The sequence below is a fragment of the Spermophilus citellus genome (assembly GCF_964194105.1).
Source record: "Spermophilus citellus genome assembly, chromosome: 16".
NCBI classification, from domain to species: Eukaryota; Metazoa; Chordata; class Mammalia; order Rodentia; family Sciuridae; genus Spermophilus; species Spermophilus citellus.
This window is the reverse complement of record NC_138196.1, coordinates 52,760,413-52,779,081: the sequence shown is the minus strand read 5'-3', so window position 1 is coordinate 52,779,081 and position 18,669 is coordinate 52,760,413. Positions and strand designations below refer to the sequence as shown.

The 18,669-nt window shown below is 43.2% G+C and overlaps 1 protein-coding gene across 1 annotated transcript in view; it reads right to left on the bottom strand.

Moving 5' to 3' along the window:
* The window catches only part of ENPP6 (ectonucleotide pyrophosphatase/phosphodiesterase 6), a gene marked incomplete at both ends in the record, with an annotated part of 106,186 nt that overhangs the window by 21,963 nt on the left and 65,554 nt on the right, over window positions 1-18,669 (bottom strand). Inside the window, 3 exons of the mRNA XM_081269580.1 lie at window positions 4,801-4,980; window positions 5,874-6,015; window positions 16,756-16,867. Coding sequence (XP_081125706.1) covers window positions 4,801-4,980; window positions 5,874-6,015; window positions 16,756-16,867 — 434 coding nt within the window. The remainder of the gene's footprint in view (window positions 1-4,800; window positions 4,981-5,873; window positions 6,016-16,755; window positions 16,868-18,669) is intronic.

Sequence of the window (18,669 nt, the reverse complement as noted above, 5' to 3'; positions counted from 1 at the left end):
ATATGGCAAAACTATAAAGAGAATTGCAAAAATGGTAACTTAAAATTTAGGAAAGTGATTTCTTCTGAGAGACTAGAAAAGGTGATAGGTTTCAGAAGGACATGAAAATGATGTCACCAATAAGGGTAATGTTGTACTTCTTAAATATTCAGTGAATATAAGGAAACTGTTACAATATCATTCTTTGTGTGTTGTACACATTATGATAATCCTTTTGTATACACTCAACAACTAATGAGCACTTTGCAAAAATTTATTGATGTCAAAATTTTGTACAATAAAATTGAAAGACAAATTAGAAATTATCTTGTTTAATGTTAAATACCCTAAAGATCAAAGAAAAAGCATTTGTTCTTTAACCTGACCTAGGGAGCATGAATCTTAAAAGTACTAGTAGTTAAGCTAAACTGTGGAACCAACCTAGATGCCCTTCAATAGATGAATGGATAAAAAAAATGTAGCATATATACACAATGGAATTTTACTCAGCAATAAAAGAGAATAAAATCATGGCATTTGGAGGTAAATGGATGAAGTTAGAGAATATAAAGCTAAGTGAAGTTAGGCAATCCCAAAAAAACAAATGCCAAATGTTTTCTGTGATATAAGGAGGCTGACTCATAGTGGGGTAGGGAGGGAGAGCATGGGAGGAATAGATGAACTCTAGATAGGCAGAGGGGTGGGAGAGGAAGGGAGGGGGCAGGGGGTTATTCATGATGGTGGAATGTGAAGATCATTATTATCCAAAGTACAGGTATGAAGACACAAATTGGTGTGAATATACTGTGTACACAACCAGAGATAAGAAAAATTGTGCTCTATATGTGTAATAAGAATTGTGATGCATTCCACTGTCCTATATAAATAAAAAAATAAAAAATACTAGTAATTGTTTGTTAACTACATCAATGATTTCATAACAAAAACATAAACTTGGCACATCTGTTCAATATTTAGCAGCAGCTTAAATATTTATAGTTAACATTAAAATCAACTGGCTGATGTTGACTTGCTGGTCTTTAGCCAAACCGGGCATACATTCCTCTGTATTGCTGAATATAAAATTGAGTTTATCAGCTCAAGTGTGAAAAAGAATTAGTCTTTAGGATGTTTAGCAGAGGGTTTCTGATGAGCCCACAAGTTAAGTTATAATACTTAAGAAAACCCAGAGTTCTTCAGGAAAGTAGGATTCACATGCAGAAGGATTTGGAGTAAATGAAAATCTGGAGACACACAAGAGGCCTTGCAAACTCTTGTGCCGGTCACCTGACAAACTGTCACCCAAACACGGCCCCCACTTTTTTTTTTTTTTGTCATCAACCTGGGGTAAGACCAGGGAAATTTTATTTTATTTTATTTTTTTTATTGGTTGTTCACAACATTACAAAGCTCTTGACATATCATACTTCATACATTAGATTGAAGTGGGTTATGAACCCCCAATTTTACCCCAAATGCAGATTGCAGAATCACGTCGGTTACACATCCACAATTTTACATAATGCCCTATTAGTAATTGTTGTATTCTGCTACCTTTCCTATCCCCTACTATCCCCCCTCCCCTCCCCTCCCTTCTTCTCTCTCTACCCCATCTACTGTAATTCATTTCTCTCCTTGTTTATTTTCCCATTCCCCTCACAACCTCTTATATGTAATTTTGTATAGCAATGAGGGTTTCCCTTTATTTCCATGCAATTTTCCTCTTCTCTCCCTTTCCCTCCCATCTCATGTCACTGATTAATGTTACTCTTTTCTTCCTACTCTTCCTCCCTGCTCTGTTCATATTTGCTCTCATTATATCAAAGAAGACATTTGGTATTTGTTTTTTAGGGATTGGCTAGCTTCACTAAGCATAATCTGCTCTAGTGCCGTCCATTTCCCTGCAAATTCTATGATTTTGTCATTTTTTATTGCTGCATAGTACTCCATTGTGTATAGATGCCACATTTTTTTTATCCATTCATCTATTTAGGGGCATCTGGGTTGGTTCCACAGTCTAGCAATTGTGAATTGTGCTGCTATGAACATCGATGTGGCAGTATCCCTGTAGCATGCTCTTTTAAGGTCTTCAGGGAATAGTCCGAGAAGGGCAATAGCAGAGTCAAATGGTGGTTCCATTCCCAGCTTTCCCAGGAATCTCCAAACTGCTTTCCAAATTGGCCGCACCAATTTGCAGTCCCACCAGCAATGTACAAGTGTACCCTTTTCTCCACATCCTCGCCAGCACTTGTTGTTGTTTGACTTCATAGTGGCTGCCAATCTTACTGGAGTGAGATGGTATCTTAGGGTGGTTTTGATTTGCATTTCTCTGACTGCTAGAGATGGTGAGCATTTTTTCATGTACTTGTTGATTGATTGTATATCCTCCTCTGAGAAGTGTCTGTTCAGGTCCTTGGCCCATTTGTTGATTGGGTTATTTATTATCTTATTGTCTAATTTTTTGAGTTCTTTGTATACTCTGGATATTAGGGCTCTATCTGAAGTGTGAGGAGTAAAAATTTGTTCCCAGGATGTAGGCTCCCTATTTACCTCTCTTATTGTTTCTCTTGCTGAGAAAAAACTTTTTAGTTTAATTAAGTCCCATTTGTTGATTCTTGTTGTTAACTCTTGTGCTATGGGTGTCCTATTAAGGAATTTGGAGCCCGACCCCACAATCTGTAGATCAGAGCCAACTTTTTCTTCTATCAGACGCAGAGTCTCTGGTTTGATATCAAGCTCCTTGATCCATTTTGAGTTAACTTTTGTGCATGGCGAGAGAAAGGGATTCAGTTTCATTTTGTTGCATATGGATTTCCAGTTTTCCCAACACCATTTGTTGAAGATGCTATCCTTCCTCCATTGCATGCTTTTAGCCCCTTTATCAAATATAAGATAGTTGTAACTTTGTGGATTAGTCTCTGTATCCTCTATTCTAAACCATTGGTCCACCCGCCTGTTTTGGTACCAGTACCATGCTGTTTTTGTCACTATTGCTCTGTAATATAGTTTGAAATCTGGTATCGCTATACCACCTGATTCACACTTCCTGTTTAGAATTGCTTTTGCTATTCTGGGTCCCCCCTTTTGAGCAATCTACCGACTGCTATAGACTGCTTGCAGGCTAAAGGTCACTTGACTTAAACATCACATTCGACAAAGCTCTTCCCAGCTTGTAGGCTGCTGGTGCTGAGTGTTGTGGAGACGGCACTCTCCTAAGTGCCAATTGGAGACAAAGATGATCTTCCTCACCAAGAAAACAGAACTCCTCTCAAGAACCTGCCCATGTGAAAAATACCCTTTTCAATGGTATATTTAGGGAATTCATGACCACAGAGCCTGAGAAGAAAGGAGCACCCCCCGACACACCCTGGGGACAGGGAAATGGCATGAGTCTGGCGAGTCCTGACATTGTTGCCAACTGTCTCCTCCAATGAGACTAAGTATTGAGCACTAATAGCCTCGTGCCACAAGATGGATGGAGCCAGTGGCCCCAGGGCCTCTTCCTGGCTCCCTATGGTTGACAACCTTAACCAGCAGTGGCCTCACCTTCCCTGAGAAAGACAGCTTCTTCCTGGTCCCGATCAGTTTTATCTGGGCCTGGGCAGAAGCTCCCTAGCCTGTACTGGGAGATACCAGCAGCTGGAGAGTCAAGTGCTAAGTCAAAGGTGACACTTCTCCATTTTCTCTAAATGGCTTCCCACCTACTTCCAGCCACAATTATTGTTTTGAGAAAATGGTACTCAAGGTCTAATCACCTCAAGGTTTTCTAGGAAGGTAGCGGCAGAGCTTTGTCCCCCATCAGCACACTGTGGAGACTCAACCCCCCTCTTGAGGACATTCGACGTAGGCAGTGATCATAATAAGAGACCCATGCAGCATCGTTGCAGAGGGGCCAGCACACTTCTGTGAGCTCCCATGCACTCTCAGTAGTAGCGAGGGACAACTGTAATGACGTTGTCACGTTGACATACAGAAAAGCAACAGAGAGCCTGGGTAAGTGTTTTGCCTGATGCTCAGATGATGGTAGAGCTGGCATTTGGACCCCAGGGCTGTGGCTCTGAGATAGAGACCCAATCCTCTGCACACGAGGCCTCCCTCTATGGTTCAGCACGTTCATATCTCCAGTTCCCTGCTGAAAACAGCTTCTTCCCAGAGAAAGAGCATTCTGTCTGCCTCAGAGAGTGCCCTTATTTACCTAAGAAATAATGCTTTTTAGCCAATAATAAAATAGCCTTAATCAGGGCTTGCTCACGTGTGCTGTCGCCTGCTGAGTACTGCACATCCTTGAATTTATTTGACTTTTATAAAGTAGATATCATTACAGAGAAATCACTGGGGTAGATACCATTCTAGAGAAGGATAGAGCCAGGGAAAATGAACCACTTGGTCACTTGGTGAGTGAATGGCAAACTAGGTCACCTGCCTTCACAGCCTAAGCACCTAATGCTAAAATATATTTCAACATTAAAACTGTAGGAGAGGACTGGGGACATAGCTCAGTCGGTAGAGTGCTTGCCTCACATACACAAGGCCCTGGGTTCAATCCCCAGCACCACACACACACACACACACACACACACACACACACAAGCAAATTGAATGCCAGTCTCAGCAATTTAGCAAGGACCGAAGCAACTTAGCAAGACCCCATCTCAAAAAAGGGCTTGGGATGAGGCTCAGTGGTCAAGCACTCCTGGGTTAATCCCCTGTACTCCCCCCCCAAAAAAAATTAAATTAAAAAAAATTATGGGAGAAGATAAAGCACCTTGGGGCAAATTAGGATGCATCTGCCACCCCTCCCCCCATGACGGTATTTCTTGCCTCAGAGTGCTTCCCAGGGGCGGGCCACAGGCTCACAACAGGCCCCCGGTCCTTCACTTGCTGCAGGTCATTCAGGCTGATGTACTCGCTCAGCTCAATCACTTTGTCCATCCAGAAGATGTCTGTCATTCCATGATCTGAGAAAATGATGACATTCAGGTCGTCCTGCAGGCCCCGCTCCTGTGGGGTGGGCAAAGGCAGTCACCACAGCACCTAGAGAGGCTCTTACACACAAAAGTTTCATGTAGAGGCTTTTAAACTACAAATTAGCTGGGTGCAGTGGCACATGCCTGTAACCGCAGCAACTCAGGAGGCTGAAGCAGGAGGATCACAAGTGTGAGGCCAGCCTCGGGAACTTAGTGAGACCCTGTCTCAAAATTAAAAATGAAAAGGGCTGCTGAGGACGTAGTTCAGTAGTAGAGAGTTCCTATTCCATCTCCAGTACAATAAACAAATAAACAAACTATAATTTGTAGGAAAAGGGATATTTCCTCAATTCCAAATTTACTCATCCACCGGTTTATCCTGATGAGACGCAGTTCAAAATCATGGCAGAACACTTTAGTGGAGAGGATAGGGGAGCATAGCCCCCATCCAAATACATGCTGAAAAATAAGAACAGACTTCTAGCTTTTTAAGGTAGACACTGTTTTTATTTTGACTCACTCTTTCAATGAACTTGTGTGGTAATCTGAGAATAATCATCTGCTCACATTACAGATATTTTAAAAAGTGAAAAGGAAAGAAAACCAAAAACAAACAAGAATGAAAACAAAACAGGTGTTTTGAACCCAGGTGTGGCTCTCGTGTCCCCGCCAGGCTGGCTACCACCCACGTGCAGGTTCTGAAGAACACGGCCAGCTCTCTGGCCAAGCCGGGTGATAATGCACATCCTGGTCACTTCAACCCCACTGGCCCGCTGCAGAAGGGTCTCTGGGTACCTCAGGGGGTGTGGCGTGAAGAAGGGAGACCTGGGCTGGCCAGGTAAGAAGGAAGATGCTGAGGGGGTGACAGCCACGGAGACTAGAGAGTGACAGGAGAGTGCCAGGCCAGCTGTCCCTGCTTTAAGTCACCTGGATCCACAGGATCATGTACTTCAGGACGGTGTCCACGGCCTTGAGGGCGTCTTTCCTCTGAGGCGATGAAGGACCATAGTGATGACCTTCCACATCGATGCGCTCGTGGTATATGGCTGCCAGGTCGGCTCGGCCACTCCTGGAGAGAACAGGGCAAGAGAGCCACAGGTGAGGGAGGGCGGCCACTGCCAGCTGCCCCCTCATAACACCCCTCTGTGAAGGTGTCGGCACCTCCAAAACCCTGCCCTGTGGGTCAGGCAAAGCCCAGACCTCAAAATGAGCAAGGCATAAGAAGACCCAACCAAGAATTTTTTTTAATGTAATTTTTTATTTGTATATGACAGCAGAATGCATTACAATTCTTATTACACATATATAGCACAATTTTTCATATCTCTGCTTGTATACACAGTATATTCACACCAATTCGTGTCTTTATACATCTTCTTTGGATAATAATGATCATCACATTCCACCATCATTAATAACCCCCTGCCCACTCCCTTCCCCTCCCACCCCTCTGCCCTATCTAGAGTTCATCTATTCCTCCCATGCTCCCTCTCCCTATCCCACTATGAATCAGCCTCCTTATATAAAAAAAAAAAATCAGCATTTGGTTTTTGGGGATTGGCTAACTTCACTTAGCATTATCTTCTCCAACTCCATCCATTTACCTGCAAATGCCATGATTATATTTTCTTTTTCTGCTGAATAATACTCCATTGTGTATATATACACCACAGTTTCTTTATCCATTCATCTACTGAAGGGCATCCAGGTTGGCTCCACAGTTTAGCTATTGTGAATTATGCTGCTATAAACATTGATGTGGCTGTGTCCCTGTAGTATAGACCTAGGAGAGGGACAGCTGGGAAGACTTGATAGTCTTGAGACCTTGGTGACAAAAGTCAGAGAGCATGTCTACTGGTCACCTCATGTCCTGGGCATATGACATTGCTCGTCACATCCTAAAGGACTAGAAGATGAGGTAGCAGTCTGAGAATAGTCCTTACAGCTCACCCTCTCCACCTGCTGTCATTGGAAGGTCAGAAACACTGGAAGCAATAATTTAAATAACTACCTTCAATTATTGCAAACCTCTAAAGAAGTCTCCAAATAAAACCCTTGCTAGTGGGTCTGACTGGCAAGAGTAAGAGTGACATTACCACAACAACCCTGGGGGATGCAGACAGGTGAGTCCTCAGGGTCTGGCATCAGCAGACACCCCCAGGATGCTTGTTCTGTGGGACACATGAAAGGTCAGCTCCAAGGAGGACACAGAGTTTCATGGTCCCCCAGATTCTTTTCCCTCTTGGCTGGAGCACCAATAGTTAAAATCCAAGATAGTGAACCCTGAGTCAATGGTGGGCCAAGAATGACTGGAAGTTAGAAATACAAATGGAAGTGGGAGGTGGGGGAGTGAGGAAGAAAGAGGAAGACTCCAGGATGGACGCTCCCTCCTTCCACTGAGACTTTCCACTGAGACTCCAGACCCCAGCCTCTGGCTTTGGTCTATTTCCCACCCCCAATACACTGCTTTAAATGGAACAGAGCAATGATGATGATGACTACGATGATGATGATAATGGTGGTAATGAGAACTGACAAAAGATCAGGTGCGGTGGCCCACGCCTGTAATCCTAGCAGCTCGGAGGCTGAGGCAGGGGGATTGAGAGTTCAAAGCCAGCCTCAGCAACAGAGAGACGCTAAGCAACTCAGTGAGACCCTGTCTCTAAATAAAATACAAAATAGGGCTGATGATGTGGCTCAGTGGTCGAGTGCCCCTGAGTTCAATCCCTGGTACAAAAAAAAAAAAAAAATACTGATAAAAGATGAAGCAATGGGAAAGAAATTAGATCTGATTTTCTGCTTGTAATTTACAAGAGGTAATAATGAATACTCTTTGCTTATTTCTTGGGAAATGTTTAAACACACACACACATGCACATGCACACACACACACACATGCACACACACACACACACACACATGCACATGCACACACACACACACATGCACATGCACACACACACACACACATGCACACACACACACACACACACATGCACATGCACACACACACACACATGCACATGCACACACACACACACACACATGCGCACACACACACACGCGCGCGCGCACACAGGTGTTGTGCTTTCCCTGATTCGCCTTCCCCAACACTTGGAACAGAGGGAGTGACAGAACCTATCCTCAGAGCCTGCTGGGCCTTGGACTTTGCCATTCACAGGGAGGGAAACAGTCTCATAGAAGTTCAGGTTTGCCTGACCAGAGTCAAACAGCACTGCTCCTCCTTCGGACCTAGAGGACATGTGGCCTCCTCCAGAGGGCTTCCCCTAGGGACCTGAGGTGAGTTTGGGGGGCCCTTTCCTGTGTGTTCCCAGGGTACCCTCAATTCACTTTTGGGCTATGAATTCCATACTGTGCTGTACTTGCCCTTTTATGTGTCCTCTTCTCTCTCTAAATTGTCAAGATCCTTCACTCTAAGCATGATGACTCATTCTACTTAGTGTCTCACCTCTTGCCTAGCATTTGGCAAACAGTAGGAACTCTGGAACTGTCATTCAAATGTGTAACAGTAAGCGCTCAATAAATGGGAGCAACTCTGCTCAGACACTATGCCGTGGTCCTTGACATACTTTGCCTCGTGGAATCCTCAGAACAACCCTAAACAGGATTGAAGAGTTCACAGTCACCTGTATCCCAAAGCTAGTAAGAGATAGAGCCAGGAATCAAACTCAAATCCCCAGATTACAACCACAGAATGCTCAGAAAGAACTCAACATCCCACACCAACGAGGAACCTTTGCTGAGCCCATGTGGTCTTTTGGAAATGGCTCTTGCCACCAACCCTAGAAAGTTGGGCCTCACAGTGAAATTGTGTCACTTGGCCTCTCAATGCACAACGCTCGGTGTCTATGGATTGACCATGCCTCCAAAATCCAAGATGCAGTGAAAAGCATTCTTATGGAAAGGTATTTACAGATTGTATAGATGAAGAAATGGGCCGAGCAGGTTCTAGAAGTTATGGAAGGCCTCACAGATCTCTAAGATGCCTCTGGAACAGGAAATGCAAATCTTCTACCTCTAAAGTCAGATGCTTTTAATTCCAGCAAACTGGGCCTTTGGACATCTACCTCTACTCCACCCTCTAAACCCGGGAGCAAATTCCCAAGTATGTCCTGCCTGGTATCTTCCTTCAATAGATCATGCACTCTTTATTGTTGCTGTAATATTCTCCTGGGTACTCTGGGATATATTTTATTAAAGGTTTTGAGGATGCATTGGTTTCAAGTTAAGTAAAATGCCTGGAGAAATGTTCTTTTCTCTTTTTAGAACAAAACAAATGGGGCTCTCATTAATAAACCCCATTACCACCCTCCTCCACAATGGGCGTGGGGTTAGGCTTATTATTTGGGTGTTTCTTGCAAATGGTATTCTCATTATTCATACTCGCCAATGTGTGAATGACTAATCCAAACTCTCTCTGCCTCTGTACACAGTTGAGTACAAAAAGTCAGTTTAGGGTCCCACCATGCAGCATGTAGGTGGTGGGTAAAAGTCTGTACTGGGGAATGGCATTTTCGTCCATATGCTGAAATTTGTTTGAGGCCCATGTTCATTGGACTGATAGGGCTGAGGTCTCTTCCTCCACCACTATTTTAACAAAGTGGGGGTTTCCATAAAATCTGTCCTGCAGATAAGCCTCAGCATTTGTTTGCTTTCTGCATTTGCATTTTGAGCATTCCACACGTGCTGATTCACCCAGGGAATCATCAGTTAGGTGTCTACATTTCATCCAGCATGGGGCTTATACACAGGAAAATCATATTTAATTCAGTAGTGACTTATTACCATTAGGAACTTTTGCAAACAAGGTTTACTGTGCCATTAAGGTTCAGTGAAAAACTTCTAGTTCTCTTCATTTTAACAATTTGCCTTAGTGTAGCAGTCCCTGGGCTGGCTTCTCAAAGGCTATTTACCATATTCATAAATCTCCATGCCATCAGAAAGCTAGTAAGTATCACAATTTACCTGATGGCTCTGTGTCAGAAAGCTGTCAACCCCAGATGCCAGGAACACTTGATTTGGGATGCTTGCAATTCAGGGATTACACATGTGAAAGGTTTCTATGTTCAAGTTTCATTGATTCATTAGGGACCTCAGTCTCCAAGGGCGGAGAGCTCTTGCCTGTTTGGAGCTGAGCAGATAAATTCTTAGTAGCCAGCTGTTTTCCACATGGGTCTGGTCTCCATCACAGGTCAGTTCATTTGTAACAGATTGGTTGGGTGAAGAGAGATGGGTGGAAACGCCTGCAGGTCTGCTCTTGGCCATTTACAGCTCTAAGGTCCAGGAACTATGCCAGAAGGACATGTGGCCATCAGCCCAGTTCCCTGAAAGCCATGAGGGGCTCTTACCCCTGGGGTTTCAGGGACACCTATGTTTCCCATCACCTTGGGATTCTGTCCAAACGTGTTTGCAACATAAAAAGTTCAAAATATCACGTCCATCTTCCTTACTGAAGTGGTTTAGAAATAGAAAAAAAAAATAGGGAGAGAGAAGTGGAAGCAATTTACAAATGGTTTAGTTATTGACTGTTAAGGAAAATGATTCAAAATTTGGAAATCAGATTTTAAAAATGGCTACCTGTCTCCTTACTATCATGTTAGAGCACTACCAATGAGCTTGCTTAAGAATCAGATTTAACTACTGATTAACATTCAGATTGTGTCAATTTAGCCTTGGACTGGTAGGAAACTGATCAGATGAAAGTGATTTTGTTCTGATATAGAAAGCAGTCCCCCCTAATTATAGTTTTATCATCTTCTGTGTTATTAAGCATTTCTGCTTCCAACAGTAATCATATCCCACCATCCTTTGTCTTCAACTGTGTATCTGTTTCTCTTGTTCTCTTTCTCACCAGCCTTGTCAGCCACCTGACTCCCTCAGGCAAATTAACTTGAACCCTGGCCTAATTCCCAAAGATGCAGTGAGCCCATGTGACAATGTTTAATTTTGAAAAAATACTTTTTTTTTTTTTGGTACTGGGGATTGAACCCAGGGGCACTGAACCACTGAACCACATCCCCAGCCCTTTTTATATTTTATTTAGAGACAGGGTCTTGCTAAGTTGCTTAGGACCTCACTAAATTGCTGAGGCTGGTTTTGAACTTGCCATCCTCCTGCCTCAGACTCCCAAGCCACGGGGATTACAGTATGCACCATTGCACTTGGCAAAAATTACCTTTTGATGGGGGTACTGAAACAGCACACATCTGGGTTCACCAACTAGAAGTTCTCAGGTTAATGGTAAAACATCACTAAGCCTCAGTTTCCCCATCTGAAAAGCCTACCCAATACCTCAATTGGGTATTAAATGAGCAGATATTCATCAAGTGGTTGAAGCACTGCAAAAGGGAGGGAAGGGGAAAGAAATGCCCCCCATTTCTCTTTCTTCCAGATGTATCGGACTCCTTTTTCTAGGTATGCGGGCTGAACAGGGTGGAGAACAGAGTCTCTGTCCAGCCTGGGCCTCCCTCTGCGTTCTTGCCCCTTCATTCTCAGTCCAGAGAGGAGGGACCTAGGCCAGGACATTTGAGCCAGCTTCCTTGTGGCCTCAGGGATGAACTCTCTTATCATTCGTCTATTTGATTCACACCAGCAGCCACTGAGGTGCTGGGATCCTGGAGGAACTCCTTTGGAGCTGTTGGCAATAGGCTGGAGCCTGCAGGGACATCAGCTGTGGCCGCCATTCCGGTAGCCAGTTGTTTCCTGACTGACCCTTTGGTGAGGCTGTGCGATCAGTGTGCCAGGACCAGCCTGGAAGTGGCTGCTTGGCCCCTACATGCAGCCAAGGCTCACTGTGGCCATCTCCCCTCACTCCTCCGCCCACCCCATGAGTTATTGAGGGCTTATTTCGACTTTAGCATGGTGCACCTTTTTCTGCCAACTGAACCACGAATATCTTGCCAACAGAACTTCCAGGAGGATGGATTAAAGGATGGGGATCACAGGCTGCTTTCTTTTTTTGGCAGGCGAGATGACTGTGTGTGCAGGGGTGCTGCGTGCTGAGTCCCAATGTGTAATGGCAGGGCACCAGTCGCCAGGGCTACATGCTGCTGAGTGCATAGAGTGCTAAACAGACTGCAAAAGGCCCTGCTCCACTTAGGCCTTGCCAGGGCCCGAGGCCCAAGATGGCCCCAAAGAGGCAAAGAGGTGATTCTTTACTTGAATGACTCTGTTTCAGGGCATCTTACAGGTGCAGGTGTAGACAGGGTTGGAGGATGGAGGGAGAGGCCCCAGGAGACAGTCCTAAGCCCCTGTGGAAAGAGCTGTGTGCTCAGTCACAGACCTCATAGCATGTGAGATCCAAGGCAGAGGGTTCAACCTTCCAAGTGGGTGGCCTCTTTTGTAAGAGGGGAGAACAACACCTATATAATATGGTGGATGAGAACAAAACGGGATAATGGAAGTAAAGCCTTTAGACTCAATGCTAGCAAATGGATATTAAAAATGTCAACTTATTCCCCTTCCCCTTTCCTCTGTGCTAAAAAGTTTTCTAAGTTCAAAGGGAGCATCTCACAAGGATACTACTGGGATAAACACAGCTTCTGAGCATGGAGGGCAACGCCCAGGTGAAACAGGGTGAAGATTTGCTGCTTCCTGCACAGACATGGCAGATTCTTGACCCACCTGGATCCTCTGCTGAAATGGCCCTGGGTAGGACTCCATGTTCAAGATCTTAACAGCTTTTCTTTCTTCTCTCAAAGCCTACCTACCTATCCTGTGTCCCATTCTCTCTGCAAAATGGACAGTGACACTGTATGAGCAGGACTGACCTGGAGTTAACGTGGGAGTATGTTTGGACACTTAGGTGCGAAAATTCTTAAGTATTCTCCAAATTATAGTTAGAAATTTGAGTTAGCATTGAACAGACACCAAGAGTTGAGCTGTGGTGGTTTAGACATATTCCTCTATTCAGGGCTTTCTGATGGAAGGATAAATGTTATGGTTTGGATGTGAGGTGTCCCCCAAAAGCTCACATGTAAGACAACGCAAGAAGGTTCAGAGGAGAAATGATTGGGTTATTGGAGCCTTAATCCAACCAGTGCATTAATCTCCTGATGGGATTAATTGAGTGGTAGTTGGAGGCAGGGGGATGTGATTGGAGGAGGTGGGGCATTGGGGGTGTGGCTTTGAGGTATATATTTGCATCTGACAAGTGGAGATCTCTTTCTCTGCTTCCCTCTGCCACACTCTCCCACCATTGTGTTCTGTCTCATCTCAAGCCTTGAGGAATGGAGCCAGCTTTCTATGGACTGAGACCTCTGAAACTTTTCTTCCTCCACAATTGTTTTTGTTAGGTCCTTTTGTAACAGCAGTGAAAAAAAACTGAATAACACAGAAAATAATTATACAACTCTACCTACCATGAAAATTAATGGTTTCTTTGAGCCACCTTATTGCATGCACAAGCTGCTACATGCAGAGTGGTTTTGATTGTTCTCAACTGTCCTAGACTGGATGGGGCTATCACCTACTTCACTCCTGAGAAAACAGAGATTAGGTGTTTTTTTAATCAATTTTTTATCAATCAATAAATGGGCCAAGGACCTGAACAGACACTTCTCAGAAGATGATATACAATCAATCAACAAATATATGAAAATAATGTTCATCATTGCAGGTAATTAGATAAATGCAAATCAAAACTACTCTAAGATTTCCTCTCACTCCATTCAGAAGGGCAGTTATTATGAAGACAAATAACAATAAGTGTTGGTGAGGATGTGGAGGAATAGGTACATTCATACACTGCTGGTGGGACTGCAAATTGGTGCAGCCAATATGGAAAACAGTATGGAAATTTCTTGGAATATTGGGAATGGAACCACAATTTGACTCACATATTCCTCTCCTCGGTCTATACCCAAAGGACTTAAAAACAGCATACTACAGGGACACAGCCACATCAATGTTTATAGCAGCACAATTTATAACACTAAACTGTGGAACCAACCTAGATGCCCTTCAATGGATGAATGGATAAAAAAAATGTGGTATATATACACAATGGAATATTACTCAGCAATAAAAGAAAATAAAATCATGGCATTTGCAGGTAAATGAGAGGATAGGAAAGGCAGCAGAATACAACAGACACTAGTATAGCAATAGGTAAAACAGTGGATGTGTAACTGATGTGAGGCTGCAATCTGTATACGGGGTAAAAATGGGAGTTCATAACCCACTTGAATCAAAGTGTGAAATATGATATGTCAAGAACTATGTAATGTTTTGAACAACCAACAATAAAAATTAAAGGAAAAAAAAACAAAGTACAGGTATGAAGATACAAATCGGTGTGAATATACTTTGTATACAACCAGAGATATGAAAAATTGTGCTCTATATGTGTAATATGAATTGTATTGCATTCCGCTATCATATATAAATAAAAAATTAATCAGAAAAAAGAAAAATATTAACCCACAACTGTGGGTCCCTCAGTCTACTTTGCAAGAAGGTGATGAGAAAAGTTCTGTTGCACAGGGTGGCTGAGGAAAGTGCTTCCTCTCTCTGGAGGAGGGCCTCCTCACCTTTCTGCTTTCCATAAGCAGTATCACCTGACCTACTATTTTTCTTGCCTTTTCTTGCTTATTTCAAGTATGGTCTAATTTTACCGATGATGTGTCTTCATCTTTCCACCTACTATTCAAAGGGGCTATTCCTGGTGACCCTGTTAACTTTGGCAGGAGGAAGATGCTATTAAACAAATCCATTGGTCTGGTCAATCCTTCCAAGTCCTTCATTGTCCAGGGGCATCCTTCCAATTGTAGGCTATGTGAATGACATTCCGTGGAGCTCAAGGCTGTGTTTAGAGACTACAACATGAATGCTACAGAGCTCTGAGTGATTGTAGTAGCACCAGGCCTCCATCCCAGGTAGAGGCCTAGCCTGGGACAACTTCCCTGCACCTCCAGTTCTTGGTAGCTTTTTCTCTCTAGGGGATCCCAGTAACTCTGCCAATACATATATACGCATTCACACACAAGCACCAGCATCAAAAGCAAAATCCTCCCTACTTCCAAGGTAAAGATGCAATTCCCCAGCATTCTAGAGCTTTGCCACATTGCTTGAAAACGAAAAGCAAAACAAAATTAAAGACAACACTCCTTTAGAGGAACTAGAGCCCAGAACTTCTTCCTCCACTCTTTCCTTCCTTATTCCTGAGGACAGGGGAATCTGCTTAGGTTGACCAGCTTGTCAGCTGACCCAGGGTTCTCCTGGTTGTGTGCTTCCGACTCTCCTTCCTGTGAACCACTGGGTTGTACACACAGTCCACTCAGCAGCAAAACTAAGATGAATGTGGAAGAGATCACACTGCCAAACAGACTGTTATTTGGAGGTATTTGTATGACAACTATGATCCAAATTTTCATATTTGGCATGGCAATAAGCTGTAGAGATGGCTAGCATTTTGGATATGTTGGAAACAGCACTGGTTAGATAGAGAACTACTCCAAAGTCCCAGCTCGGCTCATCTGCACAAACTAGGCTGCAGCACAATATTCCAGCTCATTGTGTGTGTGATTTTTCAGCCCTAGTGGGCAAGAAAAAGAAAATATAGCAGGTAAGAGGCAGGATCATATAAAACACATGATTTATAAACCATATGAAGAACATTTATTGAAAGGTTACTTCCCCCCTACTCTTCCTCCTCCTTCTCCCTGCCAGAAAAAAAAAATTAAAGCCTTTTAAATGTGTTACTTTTCCATTTTTGAGTATTTTAAAATTGTTTCCTCTCCAACCTATCGATCACAGCATGAAACTTTATGTGCCCTGGAGGCCCCTCTGGATAAGTGTCATGGAAGTGGGATATTCCAAGAATCAGCAAAATCGGAGGTCTTGTTTCCTCCTCTGATAGCTCTGTAGGGGTGACTGCAGCTCACCATGATTGTTCAGGCAGAAGGGACAATGAGAGAATGGGATCCATATTGGGTTACCTCTGTGTCTGAGGCCATCTGAAGATATGGTCAATGCATGTGGTTAGTGCTAGTGATCTATATATGCACTTAGTGTATGTTATCTCCTGGTGTCCCCCATTGCAAGTCATGCTCTTTCTTTTGGGAGGATGTAGGTCCTGCCCTTTCCCTACACACTGATTGCTGTGAGTCTGCTGCTTTGACCCTACTCAGGAAACCCACTCGGCAGCCTACGTGACCTCAGCTCCAGCTGAAGACATCCTAAGCCTCTTGGTGGGTTGCTGATTTCTAATGCAGACTCCCAGCTAGCCTAACATCTCGATCACCACTTCCAGTGACATCTGGACTCACTGGAGACTTTGTCCTGACCTATGTTGTTGATCAGTTCGTAGACTCGTGTGTAAAACCCTGTGTCATTGTTCCACGTGGGAGCAGGGGAAAAAAAGGTTCTGGACTTTAATATGGTAATGTGCTTTGTACATTTCAAGAAGAAGGTAGAAAAGGCAATTTTTCCCAAACTTATTGGACCACATATGCTCCCCTTTTGCCAAATACTTATTGATATCTTTCAAATACAATGGTTCACTAAATCATGATTAGAAAAGTGCTGACATTTATATTGCTTCTCTGTTATCTAACAACATAAAAAAGAAGGTCTCAAACCCCTGGGAATTTTTTTTCTCTGAATTCAATTTTCCAAAGAGTATCCTGCCTGAAATTCCTAGTTCACCAGTATACCCTGATAGCAGTAAGAGTCACCTTATCAAAGGTTCACCAACTCTGCAAGCCATGCTCTCTTCCTTCACTTTGGGATCCATTATTGGTCTTAGAAATGAAGGACAATGGTATGGCTAAGAATTGGGGATACTTACTTGAGTGAGTCAAGAGCATCACTGACTGCATTGGCAAAATTGATATCCGTTGGGACATTTTTATATTCTAGGCAGTAAGTAGGTCTGACACCAAGAATCTCAACCTCACAGCCTAAGAAGGAAAAAGATGGCAAATGGTTACTCTCTTCAATAACTGAAGTGGGGTGTGAGCCTTTTTGGGGAAGCAAACATCATTAGTCAAAATAAAATGGTTGTACATTTTTATGAACTAAAATAACTTATTTTCTGACAGGTGATGCATTTAAATATAATTTTGCTTAATTGGATCAGAGGTTCTTAAATGCCATTCCTATGTAACACTGAGGTACCAAAACAGGGACCAGTAAAACCTGGATAATGGAAAGAAAGCATAAATTAATTAATGGACAGAAACTCCTCAATTAAAACTTTATTCCTATAGACCATTATTATGACTATGAGGTCTTCCAGTGTATATTTTTCTATTCCAGAACCAAGTGTTGGGTTGTATCTGATTAGTTGGAGAATTGTAAAATATCAATACGACTATCTTGGGATATTACACAAAGTCTAAGTGGACTTAGAGGCACTCCACTAGATTAGCAAGCAAAAAATAAAGAGTTCAAGCAGGGATTCTGAGTTATGACCTTGCTTCTCCTAAGACCCAAAGGCAATTCAACTATGAGTGGGGTCAGCTTTTCTGCCCCAGACTCTTGGAAGAGATTCCCAATCCTATCATCAGAACACAGAGCAGGAACGGGGTGAGCCAGTCATAGTTTATATTAGTTGGCTAAATATTTATTTGGCCCCACTACAAACTAGTAACTATGTTCAGATAGTGGAAACAAAAGGGATCAGCCAGCATCTCCTTCCTGGACAGTCTAATCTGGTGGGAGAAGGCAGACAGGAAAACCGTGCCACACGTGAAGTCTAAAGTGAGGTGCACATTTTCAGGGTGTTGTGGGAACTCAGGTGAAGGGCATTTACTTCAGGGATTGCTCCTCCTGAAAACCTTTCTTGCATCCCTGTGTGGGCCTACATCTTGTAGAGGTCACCAAGATGATGGTGACTGGGAGTGGACTGGGAGGGGCAAGGCAGATAAGGAGAGTACCATGAGCTGAGGTCCAGAGAACCTTTAAACAATAACATGAACATCCTGAAGAATCCCTTCACCGCCATAACCCTGCAAAACCAAACTCCATCCTCTCTGCCTGATATCTTGGGTTCCAGAAGGACAAGGGCCATTTAGGACACCTAATAGAGAACAAGAAGGCAGGATGCTCTCTTTTCCAAGACATGTTTAAATGGGACAAGTAGGCTGCATGACCCAGGAATGAATCCTGCTCACAGCTTCCAAGAAAATATTTATTATTTTAAGAAATGCCAGTAGAATCTGGACTGCTTATATCATCTTAGATACCTGTGTTTCATCTGTCAAAGGTTATTTGTAAACTTTTGACTGCTCTCTCAAAGCTATTTATTCTGTGTTCACCCTGTGCTTGGTGCCAGGGATCCAATAAGACATTGCATATTCTTTAATAGTTTAAGAGCCTTATACAATGTGACCCCAGGTGACCAGGTGTCTGCTTCTGGCGTCTCTCATATACAGGCATGGGAATTTTTAAGTAATGGAATTTTGACCATGATTTATAGAAAAAGAAACAGGCTGTTCTTTTGGTATTTGCACATTAATACCAAGCCATAAATGCTTTTGTATAATTAATATTAAATATTTTTGTTACTACATGTTCTCCTAATCCTTTTATCTGATTAAAATAAATCTGAGCCTGACACGGTGGTGTACGCCTGTAACCCCAGCGGCTCGGGAGGCTGAGACAGGAGGATTGTGAGTTCAAAGCCAGCTTCAGCAATGGTGAGGCACTAAGCAACTCAATGAGATCCTGTCTCTAAATAAAATACAAAATAGGGCTGGGG